This window comes from Apiospora phragmitis (assembly GCF_038363925.1).
Source record: "Apiospora phragmitis strain CBS 135458 chromosome Unknown utg000008l:1.0-3514335.0:1.0-3519231.0, whole genome shotgun sequence".
NCBI classification, from domain to species: domain Eukaryota; kingdom Fungi; phylum Ascomycota; class Sordariomycetes; order Amphisphaeriales; family Apiosporaceae; genus Apiospora; species Apiospora phragmitis.
In genome coordinates this window covers 2,704,966-2,731,198 of record NW_027117407.1, presented here as the reverse complement: position 1 = coordinate 2,731,198, position 26,233 = coordinate 2,704,966, and the positions used below count along the sequence as shown (strand labels likewise).

The following is a 26,233-nucleotide window of genomic DNA, read 5'->3' as shown; positions in this document are numbered from 1 at the left end:
GCTCGTTGCTCGTATGCCGCGTGCCTACGGAGCCAAGTCCGGGGTCGGCGATCCAGAATCTGCCCGAAGATTTGTCAGGGGAGCCTACGTCATAACTACAGTAAGTATATACCAGCGAAACCCTGACCAGAATGTTTCTAGCTGGCGATCGCGATGATACAAACCCAATCTGCCAATGACCTGGCGCTAACTGACGTCGCCATCTCTAGTTTTTCTTTGACTTTTGTTCTCTTTGCTTTCCACCACTGGGATTGTTCCTCGTGTGGGCCACGTTTTAGTGTGACCTAGGCTGTCCGGCCTGTCGGACTCGGGCAGTCAGGTACCGTGTTAGGCATCTGGTTCTGTTGTGGCATGTGCTGTTGCTGGGTAGGAGGTAGGTATGCTACCACTCCTTGAAGTCCTATCCAACTTGCCAACTGTCGCGAGTTGCACTTATTCAGCAGGCTCGGATCGGGACAGGTAGACTTCAAGTGCATCCAAGCCCACACGCAACTTTCCAACGTTTGCCAGTCGTTAGGCTACGCAACTTTGACAGGTGCACAGAGTCTGGACCTACATGCATGTATCGGAAGGTTTATGTCACATTAGCAGCGATGCCTTCTGTTACATATGGTATTCGGCCAGCCTCGACTTGCTGGAGACACCTGATACCGCAATGCCTGGTGGGAACAGAGGTACTAAGTCCGAACACTCGTCAGGTCGGAAGTAGAGCAGGTGGGGTGTGGGCCGACAAAATACGAAATACGTCATGCGCTCGGACCAATGGCGAGCTTGGGAGGTGCTTACAGTAGGTGTGCCTTCCCGGGCTGTGCCGTTGCTGCAATGATGCGGATAGCAAAACTCGTAGATTTCTAATCAATTTTGTTCTTTCCTTTACGAGTAGTAGAACTTCGCACCATCCGCGTCCTTTCACAATCTCCAATTGGGTCCTTCAGTAAACGTATTGATCCTTAGCAGCCCCGTCGCAATGTTCGCCAGATCTGCATTCCGCGCGGCGCAGCCGTTGAAGCGCGTAAGAAGCCCAAAATACCCTCAAAAGACCTACAACGTTTCGAATCCATTGAAGCTGACACAACCCTTCACAGAACCTGCTTTCGCGATCCTATGCCACCGAGCCCGCCAAGGGGGGCGCCAACCCCCTCCTCTATGCCGCCGGTGCTGCCGGTGTCGGTGGCGCTGCCTACTACTTCACGGCCACGCCCTCCGGAAAGAGCGTGGCCCACAAGGCCGAGAAGGAAGTCAAGGGCGTCGCGAGCGGGACACCCAAGGTGGCCTTGACCGGCGGGGACCAGGGATTCATCTCCCTCTTGCTCGAGGACTCCGAGGTCCTCAACCACAACACCAAGAGGCTGCGCTTCAAGCTGCCCGAGGATGACATGGTCTCGGGTCTGCACGTCGCCAGCGCCATCTTGACCAAGTTCAAGACCGAGGGCATGGAGAAGCCCGTCTTGCGTCCCTACACGCCTACCAGCGATGAGAGTAAGTTTTGAGCAACATCCCGATGGTTAATGACTCCCAGTGCGCAGGTGATCGCTAACGCCAGCTTCCCCTCTAGATGAAAAGGGCTTCATGGAGCTTATTATCAAGAAGTACCCCAATGGCCCCATGTCCACACATTTTCACGACATGGTCCCCGGCCAGCGACTGGACATCAAGGGCCCCCTTCCCAAGTACCCTGGGAGTCTAACAAGCACAACCACATTGCCCTGATTGCCGGTGGTACCGGTATCACGCCCATGTACCAGCTCTGCCGCGCCATCTTCAACAACCCCGACGACAAGACCAAGGTTACGCTCGTGTACGGTAGTCTCAGCGAGGAGGACATCCTGCTGAAGAAGGAGCTCGAACAACTCGAGAACACATACCCCCAGCGCTTCCGCGCCTTCTACGTCCTGGACAACCCACCCAAGGAGTGGGTTGGCGGCAAGGGCCACATCGACAAGAACCTGCTGAAGACTGTTCTGCCCAGCCCAAGGCAGAGAACATCAAGGTGTTCGTCTGCGGCCCTCCCGGCATGTACAAGGCCATCTCAGGCAACAAGGTCAGCCCCAAGGACCAGGGTGAGCTCACCGGTATCCTTAAGGATCTGGGCTACACCAAGGACCAGGTCTACAAGTTCTAAACAACAGAATTGTAATATTTAGCAAGCAACCTCCTTTATTTTTGGCGACCAATGAGACGATAGACTAGATTTGATGCCTGGCTGGACATAGTTGGTCTTGTTCAACTCCGGGATTGTTGTACTTGTAGAAATAAACTCTGTTAGCCCAGCAGTAGATATTGGGAATTAATCTGATCCCACTTTCAAAACTCTTTATGCGTCAAAGCCTACACCTACATACAGACTTGTTGCTGAATAATGCTGCCACTTCCCCCACAAGCTCTACCATCAACCTCTTGAGGCCCTCCTCATGATGCGTTGCCGGAGACTGTATCCTCGGCCATGACGTAGCTCCCCGCCAGTGCTGTTACTAGGGTGACTGAGACTACCCTCCGACGCTGATGGAATCAAGGTCGCCGAAGAAGAGAAAGCTGAATCCTCGCCGTCCCCTGGACTGGTCGTCACGACCGGAGCCAATGATGTCCCTGTACGTTTACGACGGCCGCCGCCGCCACTGCTACGGACCTCTCCAGCCCTAACACTACTCCGCCGACGATGGCGAGACCTCCCATATGCGGAGAAAGAGGAACCAGCCGAGGAGGAGAAGATGGGGTAGCAGCACCCGTCGCCTTCCTCCAGCGTGCTGCAGTATGCGCTGAAGGCGAGGGTCTCGACGAGGGCCGCGAGGACGATGCAGGTCAGGAGGGTGAGGGGCATGATGATGATGATGATGATGGAAGATGGTTTAGTGGTGGTGGTTCGCTCGGATATGTGCCTTTGGCAGCCACCTGCTTCCCCTGTTTATGATTCTTCTGAATGTCGTTTCTAAGTTTCGTTTTCTGTCTTCTGTTGTGGGTGTTTCCCCGTCGCTATCGCCAGCTTGCGTGTAGATGCGTGTGTGCTGAAAGGGGGTATAGTTCCGCGCTGGTCAGCTGACTGGTAAACGAGGTGCAATACAAGAAGGAATAGAATAAAAATAAGAATCAGGTCTAGAAGAAGATATCCCGCTGCAACAGCGATATATGAGGATGTTGTTTTGTGTTTCGGTGCCAAGGAGGCTGGTAGTGTAGCTCATCTCCTTGGGAGTCTGTTTCACGAAAGAAAAGCCAAGATTGAAAGCAACGCGGCTCACATTTGAGATTTGATTTACCGGGATAAACATATATGCTTCGCTTTATATGTCTGTCAGTTGAGTTAGAGAATAACGAGCACAATCACACAGGGTTTGACTCCATGAGTGTGCTCTGTAAACTATTGACTGCGCTGTGCGGGTTGGTGACGGACACCACATCACCGCAGCTGTTTATGCCTCCCCCTTAGTCAGGGTTTTGTAAGTAAAGTGGTCGTGGCTGCGCATGACTTCCCATGAGTTCGCTGCAACCAATACATACTTTATGATTGCAAGAAGTGATCTGGAGTGGCCTTATTATCTCAGCCAACTCAACACACCGCTATATAAGCAAGAACACTCGTTATTAAGAATGATCAGACGCGAGGTCTCCTTTTACGATTGGGGACGAGATGCATGAACCTGTGGGGCGCAACTGTTCTGTTTCTTTCATGGTAACGATTCCTAAATCAGACGAAAACAGAAGGGTCATATGATTGCGAAGCGCTGTGATGGCTGAAACATTAAAAATTATATATACTTTTGCGTTCCCATGTTACTTTTGAGTTCATCAAGACAACTAAGTATTGGTGACCTACGGAGTTCTCGTCCTCGGAGGTCGAGCTGGCTAACCTCGGGAATCGAAGGTAGTTTTGGGGCCGCACCGGGCGTTGCAGCATCAGCACCACCCTAGAGGAAGGGAGATGAGCCAGGACCGGAGCCGCGACGGAGCTGGTTGCAGCGTCCTTTTCTGCTTCCGCCATGGTGGGCACCATCGCCTTCTCCGAGTACGCGGCGTTCTCCGGCTTCAGGAGCTTGTTGTCTCGGGCACACTTCACGATGCCCCAGATCGCCACGCCGAGCATGACGAGGCCGAAGATGCTCATGCCCACGATCAGCCCGATGATGCCGCCCCGGGAGAGGCCGCCGTATTCGTCGTCGTCGTCGTAGCCGGAGCTGCCCCGGCCCCCCATGAGAACCATCGGGGGAAGAACAATTGTAATCGTCCGAATGATAGTTGCTCGGCGACTCCAAACAGATGGCGTGCGTCGACTCGGGGATGTTGGCACCATATGTCAGGAAAGCTAGGATATCGCCTTCCGTGTTGCTGACGCCATACTTGACGGGCGCCATGGCCATCTCCTTGGAAGCGAGGTCGAATACGAGGTAGCTACGCTTCAGCAGCGGCGCCCCAATCGTGTACTCGGGGTCTTCGCCCCACGATTGCTTTTGGCGGTTGTACTTGGTCGCGTTCTGGACACCAAATAGGCAGATTGATGTAGCACTGTGCAGGTCCCAGTCCCATTTCTGGGTGGTCCAAGTATCCGTCGGCAGCACCAGATCAGACAAGGGGACAGTGAGATTGGGCCCGTAACTGCTCGAAAATTGGATCCCGACCCGGCCCGTCAGATTGTCACGCTGCGAACAGTTGATTGTGGCCAAGTCGAGGGATGAGTCCCAAGTCGCGCCTGCCATGGACCAGATGTGTTCGGCGAGGTCCTGTGGTAGCTCGGAGATGGTGTAAGAAGGGTCGATCGTCACAAAGGGCAACGCGGTCTTGTTCTGGACAGGCGTGAGCACGCCCTCGTTGGCGGTACTGGTGTTGAAGGACGAGACCCAGGCGCTGAAGGTGTTGGTCGTGTAGGTGTAGCCATCGGAGTGCTTGTGCGATTGCTCAATGTCGAACCGCACGAGCGGCGCCTCGAAGGACGACTTGTCCACCGCGCCAAGCAGCAGATTGCCCGTGGTGGCGTCTTCGCTATCCAACCACATACTAAAAGCCTTGGAGTTGATCTGGCCGCCGGCAAGTAGGCGGTCAACGAAGGTGGGATCGTCGGGATCATAGTAAGAACGGGTCGAACTGTTGAAGCCGAGGGACAGCATGCCCGTAGCCGTGGTCGTGCTGCTGGCCAGGCCGAGCGTCAGGTTGGTGACTTGAACCCCGCCGGGTAATTCCATGACATCCCGTACGCTGTCTCCGTACGCCGATGTGCCGTCGAGATAGGAGACCGAGAAGGACTTGTTTGTGTCGTAGCCATAGTTATTGTCGAGCTCGTACACCAGGGGTGGAACTCGCGTTGGCCCTGAAGCCAGGGCGCAGGCAATCCTCCCTGGTCCCTTTGTTGTAGTAACTGTAGTAGCTAGAGCGTCGATCACATCGAGCGGCGTCAGGGACCCATGAGCGGTAATCAGAAAGGGTCAAGGCCAGAGACAGATCTTGCGGCGGTGTACCGACGGATACGTTCACCATGTAGGTCGTATCCATGTGGAAGAACTTCAGGTCGGTACTTGTATCCTCTGACCCGGACCGACGCTGTTGGTGGGCAGAGCCATGTCGTGGTGCCTGGCGCGAGAATGGGAGGAGTAGTTGGGTATTCGCTCCGGTAGCAAGGGCAGTGATGACAATCGCCACCAAACGAGTGGACGTCTTCATTGTGGAGATGGAAGACAGCTATTAGGTAGATCGTATAGATCTGTATACAAAGAGGAAAGCGAATGACTCATCGACTATAACACCATGATCGGCAGTGGCGCAACCCAAAAACAGAAACCTATCTATCTAGCGAGACATAGTTGGGAGGGGGAGGGGAGGGGGGAGGGGGAGAGCATTAAGTAAAATGCCAATCGAAGGACCGGTGGCCAGCATCGTGAGCAAACCCCGTTGGCGCGTTGCGGACCGCGGCACAGCAAGGAGTCATCTCATCTCATGTCGTCTCATAAAGTCACAAATTTTCCTCCGAAAATGTCTGAGGCCCGCCTAAGCGATATTGGTTTGGGGGCATGGGTTGGGTTAGTTGGTTCGGCGAGTCTGCTTTGGGATGAACCATGTGGAGTTTATCTTAACGGTCCGGCGCCGTCGACAGACTCTTTGCGTCCAAAACCCCTCTACTAAAGCATTGTCGGATTTGTCAAGTGAGTCGTAATTGAAGTAGTAGTAGTAGTAGTATAATAGGTATGTTGACATATGTGCAATGAATATTAAGTGGTTGCTCGTCTATTCTCATTCAAGTCTACCGCGGCGGCGTGATAGATAGATAGATGAAGTTGAGTTGGACATGTAACAGACCCATGGCAGCTACAGCAAGCTAGAGATCTACTACTAGGCAGCCAAGTGGTAGTGGAGCCGATAGCTGCAGCCCAGTGCCAGGGGGTTGTTGTGGTCGGTATTTCTATTTTTAGTGGACTGGCTCGGGCCGTTAGTCAAGTCAGATGCACCCATGGTGCTCCTGGTCTTTGCGATACGGCCACCATGTGTCGCCAGAGATCTTTCGCGTATCCCATCGCTCTATGATACATCCAGGGTAGTCTACCGAGTAGTTCCGCAGCGACAGCTGTGGTGACGCTTTGGACCACTTCGGCAGCGCGAACGACTTCCACTTCCACTCGTCCTCGGGCTCCATGCTTCCCAGCTGGTGGTAAGCCACAATGTTGAGCCAAGTTCGCGCCCGGCCCCATGGCTGTTCCTTCGCCGCGCCCGGCCCGTCCGTCTCGTCGGTTTCCGAGTCGCTATCGGACTGGCTCAGGCTGAAATCCGTGAGACACATGGGACAGAATGCCCGGTCATAGTCCACCGTCGTGATGGTCGATCCCGTGAGCTCCTTCTTGCTGACAGCGAGCCCGGGCACCCGAAAGGAGAGCCCAGGCAGCTCGGCCCCGGTATGAGTTCCATAGTGTCCACAGATGAAATGGGGCTCGTGGTCCAGGTAATCTCGTACTGTCGGTGCATCATTGCCATTGTAGACCAGCTCGTGGGAGATGGCGAGGAACAACTGCTCGTCAATGAGCCGGACTCGGGTAGTCTGGCGCCAGAAGGGCTTATGGGGCACACGCTTCATGACGGCTTTCGGGTCGGCCGTGACGTGCAGCAGCTCGGAGAACTGGCCATAGTCGTAGAGCAAGTCGTTCCTGATGAGGCGGGCATGATAGTGCCGAAGCTGGAAATGCGGGTTGAAACTCGTGTATTCTGATTTGACGCAACATAGGGCGATGTTGCGATAGAAGAAGCGGCACCACGGCGACCACGGTAATGAGGAAGCAAAGGCCTTGGCCACTTCTCTTTCAGCATCGCAGGCATGCAACAGCTTGCACGTATGGCAATAGACGAAGCGGTTCTGCAAGTCTCGCTCCAACAGCAGCAGCAAGTCGGGCTTTTGCACTACCAGCGACTCGAGCCGATGCTCGAGCAGTTCGAGTGCGGCGTGGCTGGTCAAAGCCAGACAGAGGATAGCTTCGGAGGAGAGGTTCTCGACAACGAGTAGAAATATCTCAACCGGAAGGCTCAGCAGTGTCGATTCGAGTTGGAGAGATAGCTTCTTGGTCCGAAACCAGCCGCGCTTAGCACAGTTGACAATCATGGTGGGCGAGCAGAGATCAGGAGCCGTAAAAGGTTCACCCAGAACTCGGCAGACAACAGCGGCCCAGCTGTCTCCTTAAAGGCGAATCCTGAGCAGGCGGCACGCTTTGATGACTGTCACGCTTGTTGAAGCTGGAAAATTGCACCGACATCTCGGTCTGAGACCGCAAGATGCCGGACGACTTTCGGGTTGAGGCGTTGAGTCAACTGTGTCGCACGGCAATACCACATGGCATAAACTCTGCGGACTTATATCCCAAAGCCACAGGCACGAACTTATCAGCCTCAACTGAGGGCCATCAGGGTGTCTCAACTTCATAAATGATTTCCCGGTTAAAGTGGCTGTCTCAGCTCTCCGCTGGGACCTTTCCCCGTATCATATGGAGGTTGGCGAAGCAGGCAATGAAAACTGCGGCAAGGTCGGAAATCCAGGGTAACGCTTTGACTGCGTATCTTAACTTTGAACTGATTCTGAGATCAGGAAGCTGCATGCAATTAATGGCTCAAGCAGGGGAAGAGAGCCTGAACAGGTGATTGGAGTTCGACTGTGATCCATGGGCATCTCCAATCAGATACACGCCAATTCGGTGGCAGATCACTTTGATTGCCTGTTCTCTCTAATAGGAAACGTAACTCCGTAGATTGGTTCAAGCCCCTGACCAGCATCCCCCCTGGCTCAAGTGGCAGACGGCAGGACATGACATGAGAAGCATAGGAAGCCAAGGAACACTCCGGGATATGTGAATATTACCATTAAGTCCAGGGTAAGATTGGCATCCTGAAAGATGGTCCCTCATATCTGTAGTTTGCCGTCATGTGCCATGGGCAGAACTCGTGGTAAGGAAGTATCGAAGCTTCCGAAGGTACGGCACGGACATGGAAGAGACGTAAGGGCTCTGGGTCTGAGAACCTCCACGCTTGCGCGTGTAACTTGGCATGGCCGTGTAACTGACATACTGTGATAATCCTGAGAATCGTTAATGAGAATCCCTTCCACCTCCTGGGTTTCAGTATCTGTAAGCTGGGGTGGTCGTTGCCATTCCGTACAGAACAATACGGCCACGAAACTATTTCTGGGAGAGTAGGCAGTCCCGATTGTCCTGCCATGGCAATGTAGGGTGGGATACGACGTGAAAGTGAACAGCCAGTTCTGGCGTGCTGCCGTTTGTTTCGCGACTTGTATACGCGTCTCGTGCTGTTGCACTGGTGAAATTTTCATTGAACGGCTGGTCATCAATAAAAAAACGCATAATAAGCGCATCCAAATGAGCTTCTGTCGTTGTTCACGCCGCCACGTATGCAAGGACGGTGATAGTACGAAAGGGAGATGGGTCTATACTGAGACAGTAATACGAACAGCACGTAGGCCATTATTAGGCAAGTCAAAGTTCAAAAATCGTGATTGCCGTTGAAGAGAAGATTATTGTCAGGCAGGACAGAACTCGTCGGCCCACGAAGGGAAAGTGATGATGCAAATCCCCTTCCCCTTATTGGCTCGTAAATCTTCAGCCAAAACTGTATTTTTTGCTTTTGGTACGATGTCGCAAGCCTCTGTTCATCTCGGCCTCCTCACCGTCCATAATAGCATTGGATCGGTCAAGGGACCAATCATCCACCCAGAATAGCCTTATCACAATTACTGGAACTCCCGGATAACCTCCATGGTGCTTGTCTTTCGTATGAGTTCTTGCAGATCTGGAACACCGTTATGGATGCAGATCACAACAAAGCGTTTACTCTTTCAGAAGCACCCGAACCGGAGACAGTCTTGATGCGATGCGCCGAAGAGGCCAGTGTAAGGTACGTAGGGTAGCCATGATAGAGTCTGAATATAAAGAGGCATCGACTGCCACATTATCCAGTATACCATTTCTCACTATCACCACAATCTTCCTCGGCAACTCAACCAGCCCCAGCTACCTCTGGGTTACCTGAAGCATCAGCTCTCTATTCACTCGTTTAGCAACTCACCACTTTATCCACTCTCTAATAACCCAACCCACGCGAAGATGCAGTTGAACCGAGCTACCATCTTGGCCATCTTGGTCACGGTGTCCCTGGCGGCGCCCAACTCCAAGAAGGACAAGCACGAAAAGGACCACAAGAACGACAAGGATTATGACGCCGTCGTCATCGCCCCCGGAGGTGGCTACGCCGCTCCTGATGTAAGTTGGTCCCGGGGCATGTATATTTTTTCTACATTTACCAAGACCAAAGCAATGTACGGAGCTGACAATCGCCCTGCCATAGCCGTCATACGGAACTAGCTACCCGCCAGCCGGTGGAAGCAGCAACGTTGACCCAAAGACGGAGCATGACGGTTATGAAGTTGGATATCCCACAGGCGGAAAGGGTAAGTCTGACCCTAAGGATAGCCACGACAAGGACGACAAGAAAGATAAGGACGACAAGAAGGACCACGACAAGAAGGATCACAAGAAGGACCATGACAAGGACGACAAGAAAGACCACAAGAAGGGCGGCAAGAACGACAAGGACAAGAACGACAAGGACGACAAGGACGATGGCGGCTCTACATATGGCTACCCAGTGCGCGCGAGGAACAGCAACGACTCCAAGAATGACAAGGAATCCAAGAATGACGAGGATAACAAGGACAACGAAAACAGCAACTATGGCTACGGCTACCCAGTTGGCGACGACAACACCACCTACGACCCCAAGGACGACAGCCCTAAAGACAACAACGGCGACGACGGCTACGGCAGCTACCCCGCCGGCGGCAACACGGACAACAATGGTCCCGCCGCCTGCAAGGGCAACACCAAGTACGGCAAGCGCAACAGCAACAAGGCCATGTGCTGCCAGCTGGATGTCATGGGTCTGGTCAGCACGCCCTGCTAAGAAGGTATGTAAAAAGCAAATACACGACACATGATACATCTCTTCTTTCTTTTGTGGGAGACGATCTTTGCTAATCACGATAACTCCGAATAATAGCCTCGGACAGCAACCTCAGCGCGACCCAGCTGATGAGGGAGTGCTCCTCGTCGGGCATGACCGGCATGTGCTGCGCCGGCGAGATCCCGCTCGCCAACATCGGGGCTGTCTGCTCCAAGGCGAAGCGCCGCTAGGCAACTCCTGTCACACGATGCCATTGTTATAGGCGTAAACTTGGGGTGGCTTGTTCCATTCGATCACGGAATACCGAGGCGTCGTGGAGAATAGGTACGAGTTCATGAGATGGGGGCCTCTTTAGGACATGATTTGAGGGGGTACATGTATGTTGTCAGAATGTCTGGACAACGCGAAGAAGAGCTTGGCGACACATGTATTACTGTTAATGATAATATTATTAACTTCCAATTCAGGGGCTTTCAATCCATTACTTGGTAAACTCTATACTCGGTTTAAGTTAGTTGTGGTTTGTGTGATTTGTTCTAGGCGGCTGTTCGGTGCTTGCTGAGAAATCACTGAAGGGAACACGAAGATGTGTTAATGGCAAGGAACATGTAATTAACTTGTAATCGTCTCATTGAGTCATCTGTCTCGAGCAAATCATAAGATCGTCTACGCAACAAATCATAATAAACATAACAGTCATTTTCCGTTTCCAATTTCCAATTCCCATTTCCTTCCTTCCTTCCCTTTCTTTGTTTCTCTCCCTCTCTCCCTCTCCCTTTACTGCCCCGGAGGCAACCCCAGCTCCTCGTCCCCGCTGACCTCCACGACGCCCTCGACCCCCTGGTACGTGTACCGCACGTGCAGGACCTCCTCGAGCGCGGGCGCCGGATCCCAGAACCCGAGCAGGTTGCTCTTCTCGAGCCCCGCCGGGATGCACAGGCGGCCGTCGCCGACGAGCGCCGCGACCGCGACCGTGACGTCGGCCACCTCCTCGCCGCCCCAGGCGATGCTGTGGCCGCGGCTGTGGCTGCGGCGGGACTCCGCGAGCGCCGTGGCCTTGACACCGTACTTGGCGCTCTGGATGACGAGCCCGCCGCGCTCCGCCGCCTGTCGCGTCTGCATGTTGTCCGCGAGCAGGAACGTGACCTCGTCGGCCTCGGCCTGGCGCTGCTGCACCGTGGCCAGCCATCTCGCCTCGCGCCGTCTGGCTGCGGCTACACGGCTGCGCTGCCGGAGCAGCTCAAACGCCGCCAAGGTCGCGAACGGCACCATCGCGCTCCAGAGCAGCGCGGTCCGCGCCTTGAGGGCGGCGTGGCTGGCGGGGCAGACGAGGAAGGGCAGCCGGATGGTCTGGCCGCCCAGGCGCGACCAACACAAGGAAAAGTGGAGGTTGTGTGCGCTCAGGCCGATCTCGAAGCCGAAAGCGGAGAAACGCCCTGTGGTCCGCAGGCAACGCAGGGTGAGCACGCTGGCCCAGATCGACGTCCAGGATACTCCGGCCTCCATGCGGATCCGGCGGCCAAAGCTCAGTTTGGCTTCCTCGGTGGGGACAGCGCAGGCTTGTCGTTGCTGTTGAAAAGCTTGCCAATCCAGCGTCGGGGGTAGCTCAGAATTGAGCTTAGGCTGGTGGAAAGCATGGCGGACGAGCCCAAACAGCCAGGCTCTGCGTTTGCAGCGACTGTTAAAGAGACGCCGCGACGATTCAATGGTTTATTCTTTCTTCCAGCAGATTGTGTGGCCAGAGGCCCCAATAGGCTGGTAGACCGAGCTGAATATTGCGTCGTGTATGCTAGGTCTAATCTCGGAGGGAGGGCCACTGGGAGTACGAGGCTGAGGAACCTCCTGTTGATATTGGAGAACTGAGCGACTGCGTGGCATATCTGGTCCGGCCTGGCAATCCAATCTCCGCTCTCGGCCTTGCATAGCAGAAGACCGCCGGCTGTGGGCCGCTGTATAAGAGCTGACAGACGAGGGAGTCTTCCCTGCCAAACAGGGGCTTTCGTAGCTACTTGGATAATGCTTTGCTTCGTGTCCATGGGCAAGGCCACACAATGAGTGACTCGAAGTCCCACTGCAGGCAGCGGAATGATATCGGACTCCAATTCAATTATAGGGCGGCTGGACTGCGTAGGTCTCGTAGACGGCAGGCTATGCTGCAAGGTGAGTGTGATCAGTGGCTGAACCAGGCCGTCTCGCAGCCTTGCGACATGATCTCTGGGCATGTAGCCGGGCAGACATGGTTGGTAATTGTCGATCAAAGCAGCACTGGGCACAGTTGCAAGGTCCTGCATAAACCCATATATACTGCTATTGATTGTTAACCTGGTGGGTCGGGCCTGTAGAACTGGAGACCAGGGTCCTCTTCATCAGCCAATGGAGCCGACTCCTTTTCCGACCCGTCGCCAGTAAGGACAATGCGCGGTTCACTGTCGAGAAGATGGTGTGGCGTATAAAGCAGATAAACCATGTCAAGATTCCTGCCAAGTCCAGGGAGCGGTACAGTGAAAGAGTGGCTTGTGAAGAAATCAACCGGCTTCAGCATGGAGGGAGAAGGCTCTGAGCCGTCCTGAAGTGCACGAACCAGGCCCTCCGCATCCACGCGAAGGCTGAAGTCGAAGGTGTCGAGGCTATGGTCCAAGTTCAAACGAGCGCGGTCGGCCGTCGCCTCGAGAGTCCGAAACGGGGAGACAGAGAGCGGCAAATCGCTGTCTTGGTCAGGCTCCCCCAAGCAGTCCCGTTCGTACACCAGTCGTTTTTGAGGATTGCTCAGGGTCTCGAAGGCTTCTTGGACAATAGCCCAGTAGATATGGGCAACCTGGCGAGCTTTCGCCGGATGGGCGTCGGGATGTAGCAAGGTGAAGTACCGATAATACGCCCGGCGCACCTCGGCCGCGGGCGCGTTCGGGGCCAGACAGAGCAGCTCGTAAAAGTTGCGGGCCTGCCAGACGTCGCGCAGGGCCGCGGGGATCGGGCTGCCAGCGGCCTGCTGCTGCGGCTGCGGCTGCTGTTGCTGCTGTTGCTGGTACACAGATCCGTAATCCGTCCCTTGATCCCACATCGAGGAGGCCCCGTCGTCGAACCCGAACTCGATTTCCTGCCGTGTGGCAGCGAACTGCGAGTTGAGCGAGAACCGCGACGGCTGCGCCTGGGATGCTCCGGACCATACACCCCTCCGGCGGCCGACTGCGGCTGGAGAAGGTCGTCATTGCTGACGCCCGCCCGCCGCGAAACTCGCGAGGCGGAATCCGTGTTGTCCCTGTGCCTGCGCGAAGATGAGGATTCCGGCTGGTCCCTGTGCCTGCGCGACGAGGACGAGGACTCGGGCTGGTCCTTGTCCCTGTGCTTGTGCTTGCGGCTGCTGCGGTGCGAGTCCCCCATGGTCAGATGCGGGCTCTTCCATAAGCGATTGACTTTTCGGTTGCTGTTTCTGCGTAAATGATTCGCAGGCTATGTGCGTCAAGCGGAGGTGAAAGGTCCCAACAGATCAATGAGACGATGAGTTCATTCTGTGTAGCGGGTATGGGAGGGGAGAAAGTGGGAAGGCCGGTATGGCACAGAACCTCTTCAAGCGAAGGTGTGGTGCGGTGTGACAAGAAATCAACATTTGGTCCCCATTTTCTGATATTTTAGCGGGCCGGGCGTGCGGGAGGAGATGGATGGGGATGGCTGGATGGGGCTGGAAAGCACGGAGCAACGCGTTGACGTGTATGCCAGGCAACAGCAGAATAGTGCGCCTCATATTATACAGGCAGACAGGGGTAGGGGTATGGCCGGGTTGCCGGGGTATCAGGTAAGGCCACCCAACCACATGAACGCGGTATGGTGTCACGACTTGACAGCAGCAAAATTTACTCACACAATGCCAACCAGTTTGTTATGATGACGACCAGCTGATTCGGATCCCTCTTCACCGTTTCTGCTGAGTCTGTCCCCCTACTTTGTAGCCAATCCACCGGATGCGGTCTGGAATAGCCAACGATCCAGTTGCGCTAGCAGCCAGCCCGATGGAGCCACCTTTACAGCTTGCTTGGTTGGCTGACGCAAGCTAAGAAGAACAGAAAAGAAAAGAGAAGAAAGGTGGCGGGGATCAGAGGGAAACCATCATAGTGAAAAAGCATGTTAACAATAGAAAGGAGGTATATTTGATATCATGAACAAGTGAGCCGACTAGGACCACTCTCAAAGGAACGAACAGCCCTATTTACAAAACAATTGGGTTCGCCAATGGGGGCCATTATACTCCAAGCTATATGCAGAAGGGAAACAAACATGTGCAGTAACAACTATACATCGTGCCTATCCAAAGTGGCCAGTGGCACATACCCTTCGTCCGTCTTGGGCCCTCTGCGAAGGACGCTACCAGCAACACCTTGAACCCTCGTCAAGATGCTGTCGAGGCCCCAGCCGCGTCCACGCCTCTTGATGCCGCCCTTCTCCGCCAGGAGCGCCTCGTCCATCCATCCCGGCCGTTTCCAGAATCGGAGCAGGAGCGAACTGACCACAACGCTGACGCTACTGCAAGCCATCGCAGCACCAGCAGCCATGGGGTGAAGGTGGAAACCGAGGGGCAAGAAGATGCCCATGGCAAAGGGAAGGCCAACGATGTTGTACATGCAAGCCCACAAAAGGTTCATCTTGATACGCATGAAGATCGTGCGAGCTAGGTGCAGTGCCGCAGGATATCCATCAAGTCGTTGGGTCGCATCAGAACAACATCGGCCGCCTCCATAGCAACGTCCGTGCCACTAGACATGGCGATACCGACGTCGGCTGTCGCAAGGGCCGGAGAATCGTTGATACCATCACCGACCATTGCAACGCATTGGCCTTGAGCTTGTAGCTGGCGCACAATCTCTTGCTTCTGGTCGGGCGACACACCAGCATACACATCAGCTTCAGCAATTCCCACCAGCGAAGCAACTGCTAGAGCGGTAGAACGTTGGTCACCAGTAACAATAGCGGTACGGATACCCATCCGGTGAAGGACTTCGATGGTAGCTGAAGCACCCTCCTTGATAGTATCTGCGAGGCACAGGTGGCCAGCGTATTTCCCATCAATGGCGATGAAGATATTCGTGGTACCAGCAGATGTGGAGGACTTGGATTTGTTTGCCTTGGAGTTGATCTCCTCCGATGCCTCGATATCGTCCTCGGACACTTCCACTTTGTTCTCCCGAAGGAAGCGGACATTGCCCACCAGCACCTTGTAGCGAATTCGCTGGCCGCTGGTGCTCGGCTCGACGGTAGCGCTGATGCCCCTGCCGACTGCTGCCTCAAAGTCACCTACGCTACCATCAATTGCGCTCTCCTTGTCGACACCAATTTCGTTACGCGCAGCCGCTAGCACAGCTTTTCCGACGGGATGTTCACTTCCCATCTCAGCAAGACCGACAATTGTCCACCAGAGGCGTCGGCGCCAGTCGTTGCCTTGCCAAAGTGAAGTAAGCTTGGCAGTGGCGACACTCATCTTACCATAGGTGATGGTGCCCGTCTTGTCGAGAACAACCTGCGTAATCTTGGTCGTAGTCTCCAGAGCAGCGCCTCCCTTGACCAAGATACCGTTCTCCGCACCAACTCCAGTCCCAACCATGACTGCGGTGGGCGTAGCTAATCCCAGAGCACAGGGACAGGCAAATACAATGACGGATATACACAGCTTGACGCAGACAAACAGTCGGCCTCCGCTCTGCTCTTGTATGAAGATCTTGGGAGGATTCTTAAGGACGTGACTAAGAACCATCCACACAATGAAGGTCATGAGGCCAAGGAAGAGAATCGTGGGAACAAAATAACCCGCAAGTGTATCTGCAAGCCTCTGAATCGGCGCCCTGGTGGTCTGGGCATCCTGCACAAGCTTGACGATCTGACTGAGTTGGGTATCACGACCAGCCCGCGTGACTCGAAAGTCAACGCGCCCGTGGCCATTGACCGTTCCGCCGATGAGGTGACTTCCCTTCTTTTTGTTAACCGGGATAGGTTCACCAGTCACCATGCTTTCATCGACATAGGTTTCTCCACGGACGATCAGACCATCAGCGGGGATTTTGTCTCCAGGTCGGATAACAACAACGTCGCCAACCTGAATGAGTTCGGTAGGAATGACCTTCTCCTCCGCAGCATTGCCATCCACAACCGGAGTCTTCGGCACTCCTGAAGCTTGCACATCATCCCACCCTTCGGCTGCCTTTTCAGCAGCGATAGGATCCGCGTAGATGGTAGCCATGGACGGAGCAAGCGACATAAGTCGTGAAAGAGCTTTAGATGTCTGGCCCTTGGCGTTGTTCTCGAGAAATCGACCCAAGGTAATGAAGGTGATGAGCATCGTACTTGTGTCGAAGATGGTACTCGGAACGGGTATGGGGAGGGAACATGAAGGACACACACATGGCCACGACACTGAAAAAGAATGCTGATGAGGTACCCAACACCACTAGTACGTCCATAGTGGGAGACCCATGCTTGACAGACTTCCACGCTGAGACGTAGAAACGCTTCCCAATGCCAAACTGGACAGGTATCGTGAGAACTAAGCAAATGATGTCGCCAAGAAACAAACCAGGCAGAATTTGCAAGGCACCAAAGTCGAGTGCAGGTATCATCATTGGGAAAATCATGCCAATGAAGAAGACTGGGACGGCAAAGGTAAGCGAGACCTTGAATGCTCGACGCCATTCTTGGATCTCGCGAGTTTTCGCCAAAGACTCGAGTTGAGCGTTGTTGTCATCGCTATCGGCAACCAAGGCGTTAAACCCCAATTGTTCCACGGTGTCAACGATCTGTCTAAGACCAGTCACGGCTGCCTGGTGTGTGACTGTGAGACGAGAAGTGGCAAGGCTCAGGCGTGCTGTGTTTACGCCGGGGGAGAGCCAGTAAGGCCTCTTCGATCCCTTTTGCAGCAGCGGCGTCTGGACTGCCATAGACTTTGAACTGGGCGGTGGACGAGTTGCCAATATGATCGCTAGTATCAAAAACCGTGGACAACACAGTTGTCCCAAAGCCGCGATCCTCAATAATCTCCGAGATCTTCTCAGCAGACAGCTTTGCAGGGTCATGGGTGATGACGGCCCTTTCGGCCAACAGACTGATATTGAACCTGAGAACACCGTCGACTCCGGAGAAGCCACCTTCCACCGCTGATGTGCAGGCGCCACAGGTCATGCCTTCAATAGCAATGGTGGTCGTGGCAGACGTCGGCCGTTTTACATCGCCGTCCGAGTCTAGGCTTCTCGATGGTTTCTGCTCTTCGCTGTCGACCAATGTCGCCCCAAAACCTCGGTCTTCGATGATTTCAACAATCTTCTCTGGGGGCAACAGAGTAGCATCGTGTTCGATTACGGCGCGTTCGGACAGTAACGATATACTGAAGTGTTTGACGCCAGTAACGTCAGCAAAACCGCCCTCAACAGCAGAGGTGCAAGCTCCGCAGGTCATTCCCTCCACCGCTATCGTCGTCACTGTCGTTGTCGGCTCGTCGTCGTCTTCGGCGTCAAATAGTTTGTCCAAGGGCTTAAAGGCGGGCGAAGGCAGGTCGGTTGAGAGAACCTCGGCTTCGAAGCCACGGTCTTCGATGATTTCGGATATAGCCTCGGCCGAGATGCGCTCGGGGTCGTGCATTACTACCGCCCCTTCCATGACCAGACTGACGGACACATTTCCTACGCCATCAACGCCCTTGAAGCCAACTTCAACAGCAGAGGTGCAAGCACCACATCTTCAAGCTGTTAGTAACCAATTGTTGAAAGCGTATGTAGCGCAATACTACTCACGTCATTCCACCGACTCTCAGAGTCGTAGTTGCCCAGGTGGCCGTCTTGGGGTTTGGTAGGGAGGATTGCATCGCTCCCCTCGGCGGGACCTTGATGTTTGCGGGAGCCATCGCGCAACTTGTTAGAAGACTGCCCGTATCGATTAGGTGGTTGGCGATGAGATCGCTGTAATGAATAAAAAAAGGAGCAGGTCGACTATAATGTGGTCGGCATGGTATAATTCTCGCGAAAACGCAGTAACAAACAGTCGGGTATAGAGAAACTTGGCTCAGTCGATCATCAGAAGTCCAGCTCCGGGCAACAGCAGGTGTAAGAGGATAGATAAATGGGTGGCTACAGTCAGCTTATGTAGGGTTGCTGGCCAAGGAAAGAAATGGAAGGCGGATTTGTGGCAGGATGCGATTATGTAGGAGTATCCGTCAGCAACCAGGTCGGGGAAGACCCTTGTGAAAATGCGCGCTCGGGTTTGAATGTCTTCTCGAATCTTAGGCGGACCGTGCGGATACTACGGAGTATTGCTGGAACAGTGGGCCAGGATCAGGGGACCAGACCAGGATCTTTAATGCATCCCTCCCCGTGGCCTGTAGCGTAATGGTGGCTCTCTCCGTCCAGAAGCTCCGTCTCTCTATGCGAACGAACGTAGGCCAAATAATAAGAAACCGGGACGGCGGATACTTCGACTGGCCACTGCAACACTCATTGATTTGTGAGCAGAAACGCGGGCGATGAATAAGATTGATGCTCATAGATGTAATCAAAGGTTCTTTATATTCCGCATGTGCTCCAAGACACCTTTGTCTCTGTAGGCTTGGGCAAACACGGTAGCGGCAGCGATTTGCCGAAGCTAACCTGCCTAACTTGGAAGCTTGGCCATCACACACTCAATGTCGACTTTATTGAACGCCACGAGCCATCTCCACCAAGCTCACCCCAACGTCCCATTTCAGGTTGCATGACTCGCAACATGGATGCAACCACAGATAAACGCTTCGGCATACATACATACTATGTAGCAGCGATGGCATCGGAGCTAAAGCTAGGCCTGTGGAAGGACGAGAGATGAAGCTATGTTGCCTGGTAACAAATGCTTTGAAACGAGCAGCTTTTAGCGATGCCAATGTTCCTGTACGGGCTACTAGGAAATCAGCCGGACAATTTTTTTTTTAAACAATGCACGACAACCGTTGATCTACAGTCCACTCCGTATAGACACCCGCGCAATGATCGCAAGCGGTTCCACGTGGAATAAGGGGTAGACTGGTATTTCATCGTATATTCGATGCCTACCGTGTTTTTGTCCTTCTCTGCGCGACCGTCCTGGCCACGAAAGAAAGTCGAGACATTCAAGGCCTATGTAGGTACTTGGGACATCCCAGTCCTCGCCCCGGGCTGTTTCAATGTTCGATCTCTGGTAGGCCTCTCTGGATTGTTTCGCCTAGACTTCGAACCGAATCCACTGCGAAACGGTTCCAGCTTCAGCAAGCTAAAACTTTGGACGCCAATACCCAATACGAGCTGAGGAGCCACTGAAAAGACTTGAACCCTCTAAGGCTCAGGGCTTCAACTCGTTCAGCTGAATTTCCAATCGCAAAGCTTAAGTAAGGTTCCAACCCAGAGTTATTGTAGTGGTGCGTGTTAGGTACGTGGCGACATCTGACTGTTGATTAGGATGTACATGCGCATCTCCAATTGCAACTGCATGTACGCTAGGTAGGTGGTACTGATTGTCCTGCTCTCCTCAGAGGCATCATCATTAAAGGTGTTGGAAGGACGAGCTGTGAATAAGTACTTCACACTACACCATGTTATACTGATACTGTGCATCTTCAATTCGTATTCCCGTCCATTAGGGATGCAGAATTTCGGCGTCATTCTCAAAGGAGGCATTAGCATATCAATCACCCTCTATTTGCCGTTCGTGCTCCCCACCAATGCTGCCCCTCCATCGGGCTAGGCTTCCTGTAGCCTAGCGGGTTCCGGGCTTTGAAGGGCAGGTGGATTGGCTGCCTGCGCTTGCTTGGAAGCTCAAACAACACTGATACACTCATGATACGAGAGACCAGACACCAGGAAAATCTAAAGAAACACTCAACCACACTACCGGTACTGCTGCCGGAAATTAGTAACTCTCGCGGAGTCTCAGTCTTCCTTCTTTGACCTGCAAGTGGATTCCTTCCCCGAGATCATCCGAACTATTTGATCTGCAGCGCCGCACTGGGTAAGCGTGCCAAGAGGAGAGAGAGACGTCAGTCAGCCGTCGTGCCGCCTGATTAGCCCCTCCAACCGTGAACGAGGCTATCAGGTCTTGGGCTTGTCTCTGACCTCACTGACCGCAAGGCTACCTCCATCACCTCACGGCCTCTCGTAGGGCTCTTTACATCCATCATGGCGCAGATAAAAGCTTTGAATGCGTTAGAGGTTAGTGGAACCTCATCATCCTGCCTGGCCAGATTTATTAATCTCACGACGTACAGCCTTTCCTGGCCCTAACCAAGTCGGCAACCTCGCCCCGCGCTGCCGCCGATCTGGTCACGAGAGCCACCTCAACACCAAACACTTATGTCTTCGCAGAGCTCTTGCAGTCACCACAGATTCAAGCACTTCCCCAGGCACCTGAATACGCCCAGTACTACACCCTGCTGGAGATATTTCCTACGGCACCTACTCCGATTACCGCGCCACCCAGAACCTCCCAAGCCTGAACGAACAGCAGACCTTGAAGTTGCGCCAACTTTCCCTGTTGACTCTTGCCAAGGATCCCCACAACCTGAGCTATGCCTCTCTGCAGTCCGCCTTGGGCCTGAGTGATGCTCGCGCCCTAGAGGATCTGGTTATCAGCGCCATCTATGCAGATCTAATCACAGCCCAACTTGACCCTCACAACCAGGTTGTCCACGTATCCTCTGTGTCACCTCTACGCGACTTGGCTCCCAACTCGATTCCCTCGATGCTGGCCAGTCTCCAGGAGTGGTCTGGCCGCTGCACGACAACCTTGGCCGAACTCGAGGCGCAGATCGCCGCCATCAAGGATACTGCTGCACAAAAGCACGGCGAAAAGAAGGCGTGGACGAGCAAGACAGAAGAGTTGATAGATGACGAAAAGTCATTCGAAAAGGGTGCACACGGCCACAACCAGAGCAACGTGGTTAGCCGTGCCGTTGCTGGCATGCGCAGTGGACGATATGGTAAGCGGGACAGGGGCGGGAATAGTATAGAGGTTGAGGCTGACGATGACGAGGCAATGGACCTGGACGATAACCAGGACCTCAACGAAGGCTTCGAGGGGGCCGCTTCCGGTGCTGGGAAGAAGCGAGTTAACAGACGGAAGATGTGAGGCACTTCGGAACCACAACATCGAGTTGGAGTGGTGAATCGGCCGGCATACGACCTGCCCTTGTGCACAACTCTGCAGAAAAGGACACGGAAGCTGTGATGTGCATCTGAACCTGCCAAACAGGAAGCAGGGCTGGAATAGAGGTTGGGTTGGGCCTAGAGGAAGAAGCAGACATGCCCACAGGCATCATAGAATCTATGTTGGGCATGGGAAACATCCATAGCCCTCAATGAAGCACATGAGAACTCAGTACTTTGCATTTTTGCTCATGTGGCTTTCGTTCTAGTAGTAGAGAGATCGGTGGCATGGATGATTTTATAATCTGGATCATACACTTGATTCACAGTATAACCCCCACGAATAACCCCAGGTCACAGTCGGTTGATAAGAGGTTATGGTATATATCAGTACCTATGGTGTGCAATAGCGCTGTCTACCTACCTGCCGAGGTATACAACGGCATCAACGAGATTTCACCACCCTTGCCACAAAACTTCATGGCAAATACATTTGATCCCCCAAAGGTGGTATCATTTGAGCTTCCTACCTGCTCATATTCCAAAGACACGTATATTTCTGGGCCGAGTTGGAAGACCAGATGTAATATGTTACTGGCAACTATCTAAACACTACTAGGATGAGTTCCTGGGTATAATTTTTACTTTTCCTAACTAGATTGAATGTTCACCCCTTAACAATCGTCGTCATGCGACTTTTTGCTTTGCTCGCCATTGGAAGAGCTCTTCCTTACTTTTTGGTAACGTAATCCAACAATTCGGACGTAGGAAACATTGAATAAAAGAAAACCCCAGCTGGAACGTCAAGTTCTGGAATGGACGTGTCCAAAACACCCAGCATATTGTTGTGTCTCAAACACATGACATAACGCCTTATTTTCGCCTCTGAAATCTCCCTATCTCCACTAAGCGATTCACCCTTAACCCGGTCGAATATTGGAGGATAACGAAGAGAAGGTATTATTCAGAATACACGCACGCCGGCTGATGATGATGAAGAATACAAAAGACAAGCAGGTAAGGAAAGAGTCATAACATCGTGAATGATTAATATCCCCGAGGAACAAGGCATACTGCGGAAATACACCTATAACCTCTTGCCTGGTACGAGGATGAACAAGACACATAGTGCAGCATCTATGAGCACCGTGATGCCAAGCACCATCAACGACCGCTTCACGAGCAGCTTACGTACGTATGGCTCGGTGATGCGAGAAAAGTTGAAGGGCGTGTACTCGGAGAACCCGATGAGACCCATGATTGGATCGAGGGAGTACTGGTATGAGGCTAGGAGGTAAACTCCTACAGTGAAGGGCAAGATGACCTGGAAGACGTAAGTATTTCAAGATTAATGACGGGGGTTTTTCAAAATGTGGCACGTACCCAGCATCGAGTTTGCCTGGACATGTTCAGGAAGATGAGAACAAACGCAGTCCAGAAGGCACCAAACATGGCAATGAGACCAGTAATCAGCCTTGCTATGATGGTGGGCGGGATCAGGTTACCCAGAGCACGGGCACGCAAGAAGCCAGGGAAGGCATCACGCTCCATGGCCTGGAAGACATAATCCTTAGCGACGTCAAAGACCTCGGGGTCATCCCGTCCATCTTGTTCGATTGCGGTTGTGATATCCTGAGTGATGGAGCCCGGCAGCGTGATCTCACGTTCGGCACCTGGCAGAAGAAAGGTATACAGGATCTTTTCTGCGCTGGCCCGGATATCCTCTCTCTAGCCACTGCGTGAGCTGGCGAATTCGAGTCGGTTGTCAACCCACGGGTAGTACTGAGATGGCTACTGGCTCGAGCGCGGCGTTCTCGACTGCTCGCCGGGGAATCCTCGTGCTGCATGCTGCCAGGAGTGACGGGTTGATCACGAAGGTATGCCGACATTTGCGCATTTTGCTCTCTCTCCTTCTCGGTCGAATAATGTGAAGGGCCGGCCGGGCCATCGCGCATGTCGCCCATAGCTTCCAATACTGCCGATGACCGTTTCGATCTACTTTTCTCCGTCGGGGGTTCCAACTAGGACTGATCTTCTAAGTTCACGAACATAGTGGCGGCAGAGGGACATGTGCTGAGCAACATCGAGCCTAGAGTTCAATTGTCAGCATCTTTCGCTCGTTCGTCACCCTCCAATTACGGATTTGAAGTACCAGAAATCAAGGTAGTCGACGGATCGTTGTTGATCACGCATGTAAATGTAGAAAGAGAACAGGTCGACCGGGGGATGAGTGCGACGACTCAGCACCTCGAAGAGCGTCGGCAGCCGATTCCTAGTCATATCGGGGATAGGCGACGGGGTGCCTCTCGAGAAGCTGTTCGGCGGTTCATGGCCAGAGTAGGCCATTTTGGCTGCTGTATCGAAACGAAATAATTGATACTGTAAAATAGCCTTTTTCCGTCGGGCGCGATACAATGTGTCGCTTTGGGTTTCGGTGTGAACGAGTGTGGTTGAGGTTGGCTCTCCCTGAGCGGGAGGCTATTTTCGCGAACTGGACCGACCGAGTCGAGATTGGGTGATGAATTGTCGCGTGGTTGCTGGGGGAAGGAATGTGGAGCTGACAGGCCTTGGAAGATTCGGGTAAGGAAGATATTCACCAAGTGAGCGAGTGAATGGTAGTTGATGAACCGATTATCCGATTATCATCAGGAGTTGCGACGACAACAGATGTAACTTGGATCAGAATGTGCAACCATAAGGTTGGCTCGGCACCTTGGAGTAGTGTTTGGGCTTGTCAATAGGTTAAGTTAGTTGACAGCTTGAGTTATGCGGGTGTTGCGAGTGTTGCAAGCATTACGAGCGAGTTTGATAGAACAAATTTGAGATTAGACGTCACGACGGGTCGGAAATTGATAGCACAGTCCTGTCTCTGCTGCTCTAAGACAGGAATGGGGCGCAGCCATGGAATGGTACTGTAGTCGTACTGTTTGTGGTGGGTGTGCCTGTCGGGCTGTGAGCTGTAGCGCGTGATTGGCAGGCGATTCAAGTCGAGCTCAGAAAGCAGAAGTGTACCTGATTGACCTGCTTGATCCGGGCGAAGCAGAACCAAATTGTGATTCTCCCGCCAAGTCTTTCTTTTCCCTCCTCTTCTGTCAGTGTTTGACATGGACGGGCCAGCCTTCTCAGCTCTCAGCACAGCTGCTTGCAGTCGTCGTGTGCTGAAGGCTGAAAGGTTGGTCTAAGCTTCACGCGAGTGTTGTTTTGCAAAGACCCGCTCATTGCTCGATTGTCACTTGCTGTCTCCACTCAGCGCTAATTCTCACTAGCCACAGCAGGCAGATGCATTTATTAAGCCATTAAAGCCACCACAGCCACTCCCTCCAAGCCCCCACTTCTAGCCCTTCTTCATTGGCCAACGTTCTTGCCCTCTCAACCCACAAGCCCATCTACAATTTTCCCAGTGCAGCAGGAAATATTCTCGATCGGGACTTTTGGACTACAGCAATTCTGTGAGAATACACGACGTAGCCCGACACGACCACCATTTCGACTAACCACCCACAGGACAACACATCAAACAGTAAGCGCATTCGCTATCACTGCTATTCTTCAGCAAAGGTCAAATTCCCGAATCAATCTGACCACAAATCACAGAAATGTCGTCCGGAAAGAAGTCTTCAGGCAAGGGAGCCCTTGAGCAGGTTGTCGCTCGCGAGTACACCATTCACCTGCACAAGAGAGTACGTCTACCTTGAGGGATCCTGGGAGGAATGTTTGTCTGGACCATTTGGAGGAAAGTTGGTTTTTTGAATCGCGAGATTGCTGACGAAATTTCCACCTCCAGTTACATGGTGCTACCTTCAAGAAGCGGGCTCCCAAGGCCATCAAGGAGATCAAAGAGTTCGCCCACAAGACCATGGTACGATATTAACCCCCAGCCATGCTATCCTACGACTCAGCTGCCCTCGACGCCACATCACACCTACGATTGGAATACCTAAGACGAAATGCGTGTTTACTAACAGGAATTCCGGCAATAGGGTACCTCCGATGTCCGCCTCGACCCCCAGCTGAACAAGAAGGTGTGGGAGCAGGGTGTCAAGGGTGTCCCCTACAGAATCCGCGTGCGCATCAGCCGCCGCCGTAACGACGAGGAGGGTGCCAAGGAGAAGCTGTACAGCTACGTGCAGGCCGTCAACGTCAAGAACCCCAAGGGTCTCGTGACGACCGTCGTCGAGGAATAAGTTCGCTACCGGTTTCCGCGTGGATGAAGACGACGAAAGAAGAAAAGAACGACTTGACGAGCGGCGGCGTCTATTTGTGTGTAAACGGGTGTGGTCCGAGGGCTAGATATTTTTACACCACAAGAGTATGGTGGAATGGAATCATCATATCGAGGTTCTCTATCTCTCTCACACACGAAGGGCATGGTTTTGGAGTTCCGTCTGGTTCCTTTACATGACATGGATTCTAGCTTCACTGGTCAAGGAAAAAATCAATTCGAGACAATGTGAAAACCCACTTGCGCTGAGGCTGGATACACTGTCGCCCTGAATGCTTTGTGAAACTCTGGTCCAGTCGAATACTCATGTCTAAGACGATTCACGTTGTACTAGAGAAAGGCTGGTATGATCATGGCCTGAATGACTTACAACCACCAATCGCGGTATTTCGGGATACCACGGCCAACCTGTATTGAAAGAAGTATACTGCAGCTCAGGTCACAGATCGAATCCATCAAGTGAAGC

The 26,233-nt window shown here is 53.2% G+C and overlaps 12 protein-coding genes across 12 annotated transcripts; 5 read left to right on the top strand and 7 right to left on the bottom strand.

Moving 5' to 3' along the window:
- Positions 1-967: 967 nt before the first annotated feature.
- Positions 968-2,122, top strand: PG994_009268 (uncharacterized protein; the record flags this gene model as incomplete). The annotated part of the gene is made up of 5 exons (XM_066860677.1): positions 968-1,012; positions 1,086-1,479; positions 1,556-1,629; positions 1,692-1,916; positions 1,970-2,122. 5 exons carry the CDS (start codon positions 968-970, stop codon positions 2,120-2,122), a joined length of 891 nt encoding a protein of 296 aa, XP_066714266.1.
- Positions 2,123-2,580: 458 nt separating this feature from the next.
- On the top strand, positions 2,581-2,908 carry PG994_009267 (uncharacterized protein; the record flags this gene model as incomplete). Its single annotated transcript, XM_066860676.1, has 2 exons — positions 2,581-2,588; positions 2,635-2,908. The coding sequence occupies 2 exons, from the start codon at positions 2,581-2,583 to the stop codon at positions 2,906-2,908; spliced, it is 282 nt and encodes a 93-aa protein (XP_066714265.1).
- An 825-nt stretch (positions 2,909-3,733) lies between these two features.
- PG994_009266 (acid protease) lies at positions 3,734-5,643 on the bottom strand (the record flags this gene model as incomplete). The annotated part of the gene is made up of 3 exons (XM_066860675.1): positions 3,734-4,262; positions 4,330-5,350; positions 5,442-5,643. 3 exons carry the CDS (start codon positions 5,641-5,643, stop codon positions 3,734-3,736), a joined length of 1,752 nt encoding a protein of 583 aa, XP_066714264.1.
- A 772-nt stretch (positions 5,644-6,415) lies between these two features.
- On the bottom strand, positions 6,416-7,564 carry PG994_009265 (F-box domain-containing protein; the record flags this gene model as incomplete). Its single annotated transcript, XM_066860674.1, has 1 exon — positions 6,416-7,564. The coding sequence occupies one exon, from the start codon at positions 7,562-7,564 to the stop codon at positions 6,416-6,418; it is 1,149 nt and encodes a 382-aa protein (XP_066714263.1).
- Positions 7,565-9,572: 2,008 nt separating this feature from the next.
- Positions 9,573-10,658, top strand: PG994_009264 (uncharacterized protein; the record flags this gene model as incomplete). The annotated part of the gene is made up of 3 exons (XM_066860673.1): positions 9,573-9,728; positions 9,814-10,405; positions 10,525-10,658. 3 exons carry the CDS (start codon positions 9,573-9,575, stop codon positions 10,656-10,658), a joined length of 882 nt encoding a protein of 293 aa, XP_066714262.1.
- Positions 10,659-11,205: 547 nt separating this feature from the next.
- PG994_009263 (uncharacterized protein) lies at positions 11,206-11,934 on the bottom strand (the record flags this gene model as incomplete). Its single annotated transcript, XM_066860672.1, has 1 exon — positions 11,206-11,934. One exon carries the CDS (start codon positions 11,932-11,934, stop codon positions 11,206-11,208), a length of 729 nt encoding a protein of 242 aa, XP_066714261.1.
- Positions 11,935-12,745: 811 nt separating this feature from the next.
- On the bottom strand, positions 12,746-13,806 carry PG994_009262 (uncharacterized protein; the record flags this gene model as incomplete). Its single annotated transcript, XM_066860671.1, has 2 exons — positions 12,746-13,540; positions 13,597-13,806. 2 exons carry the CDS (start codon positions 13,804-13,806, stop codon positions 12,746-12,748), a joined length of 1,005 nt encoding a protein of 334 aa, XP_066714260.1.
- A 905-nt stretch (positions 13,807-14,711) lies between these two features.
- Positions 14,712-15,062, bottom strand: PG994_009261 (CLAP1; the record flags this gene model as incomplete). Its single annotated transcript, XM_066860670.1, has 1 exon — positions 14,712-15,062. The coding sequence occupies one exon, from the start codon at positions 15,060-15,062 to the stop codon at positions 14,712-14,714; it is 351 nt and encodes a 116-aa protein (XP_066714259.1).
- Positions 15,063-15,088: 26 nt separating this feature from the next.
- PG994_009260 (Cu2+-exporting ATPase) lies at positions 15,089-18,304 on the bottom strand (the record flags this gene model as incomplete). The annotated part of the gene is made up of 4 exons (XM_066860669.1): positions 15,089-16,754; positions 16,813-17,239; positions 17,283-18,139; positions 18,195-18,304. 4 exons carry the CDS (start codon positions 18,302-18,304, stop codon positions 15,089-15,091), a joined length of 3,060 nt encoding a protein of 1,019 aa, XP_066714258.1.
- A 2,275-nt stretch (positions 18,305-20,579) lies between these two features.
- PG994_009259 (uncharacterized protein) lies at positions 20,580-21,528 on the top strand (the record flags this gene model as incomplete). The annotated part of the gene is made up of 3 exons (XM_066860668.1): positions 20,580-20,612; positions 20,669-20,820; positions 20,892-21,528. 3 exons carry the CDS (start codon positions 20,580-20,582, stop codon positions 21,526-21,528), a joined length of 822 nt encoding a protein of 273 aa, XP_066714257.1.
- A 1,104-nt stretch (positions 21,529-22,632) lies between these two features.
- On the bottom strand, positions 22,633-23,891 carry PG994_009258 (RGS domain-containing protein; the record flags this gene model as incomplete). The annotated part of the gene is made up of 5 exons (XM_066860667.1): positions 22,633-22,869; positions 22,929-23,218; positions 23,320-23,520; positions 23,591-23,634; positions 23,698-23,891. The coding sequence occupies 5 exons, from the start codon at positions 23,889-23,891 to the stop codon at positions 22,633-22,635; spliced, it is 966 nt and encodes a 321-aa protein (XP_066714256.1).
- A 1,082-nt stretch (positions 23,892-24,973) lies between these two features.
- On the top strand, positions 24,974-25,729 carry PG994_009257 (60S ribosomal protein eL31; the record flags this gene model as incomplete). Its single annotated transcript, XM_066860666.1, has 4 exons — positions 24,974-25,065; positions 25,140-25,225; positions 25,330-25,404; positions 25,526-25,729. Exons 2-4 carry the CDS (start codon positions 25,142-25,144, stop codon positions 25,727-25,729), a joined length of 363 nt encoding a protein of 120 aa, XP_066714255.1. The 5' UTR covers positions 24,974-25,065; positions 25,140-25,141.
- Positions 25,730-26,233: the final 504 nt, after the last annotated feature.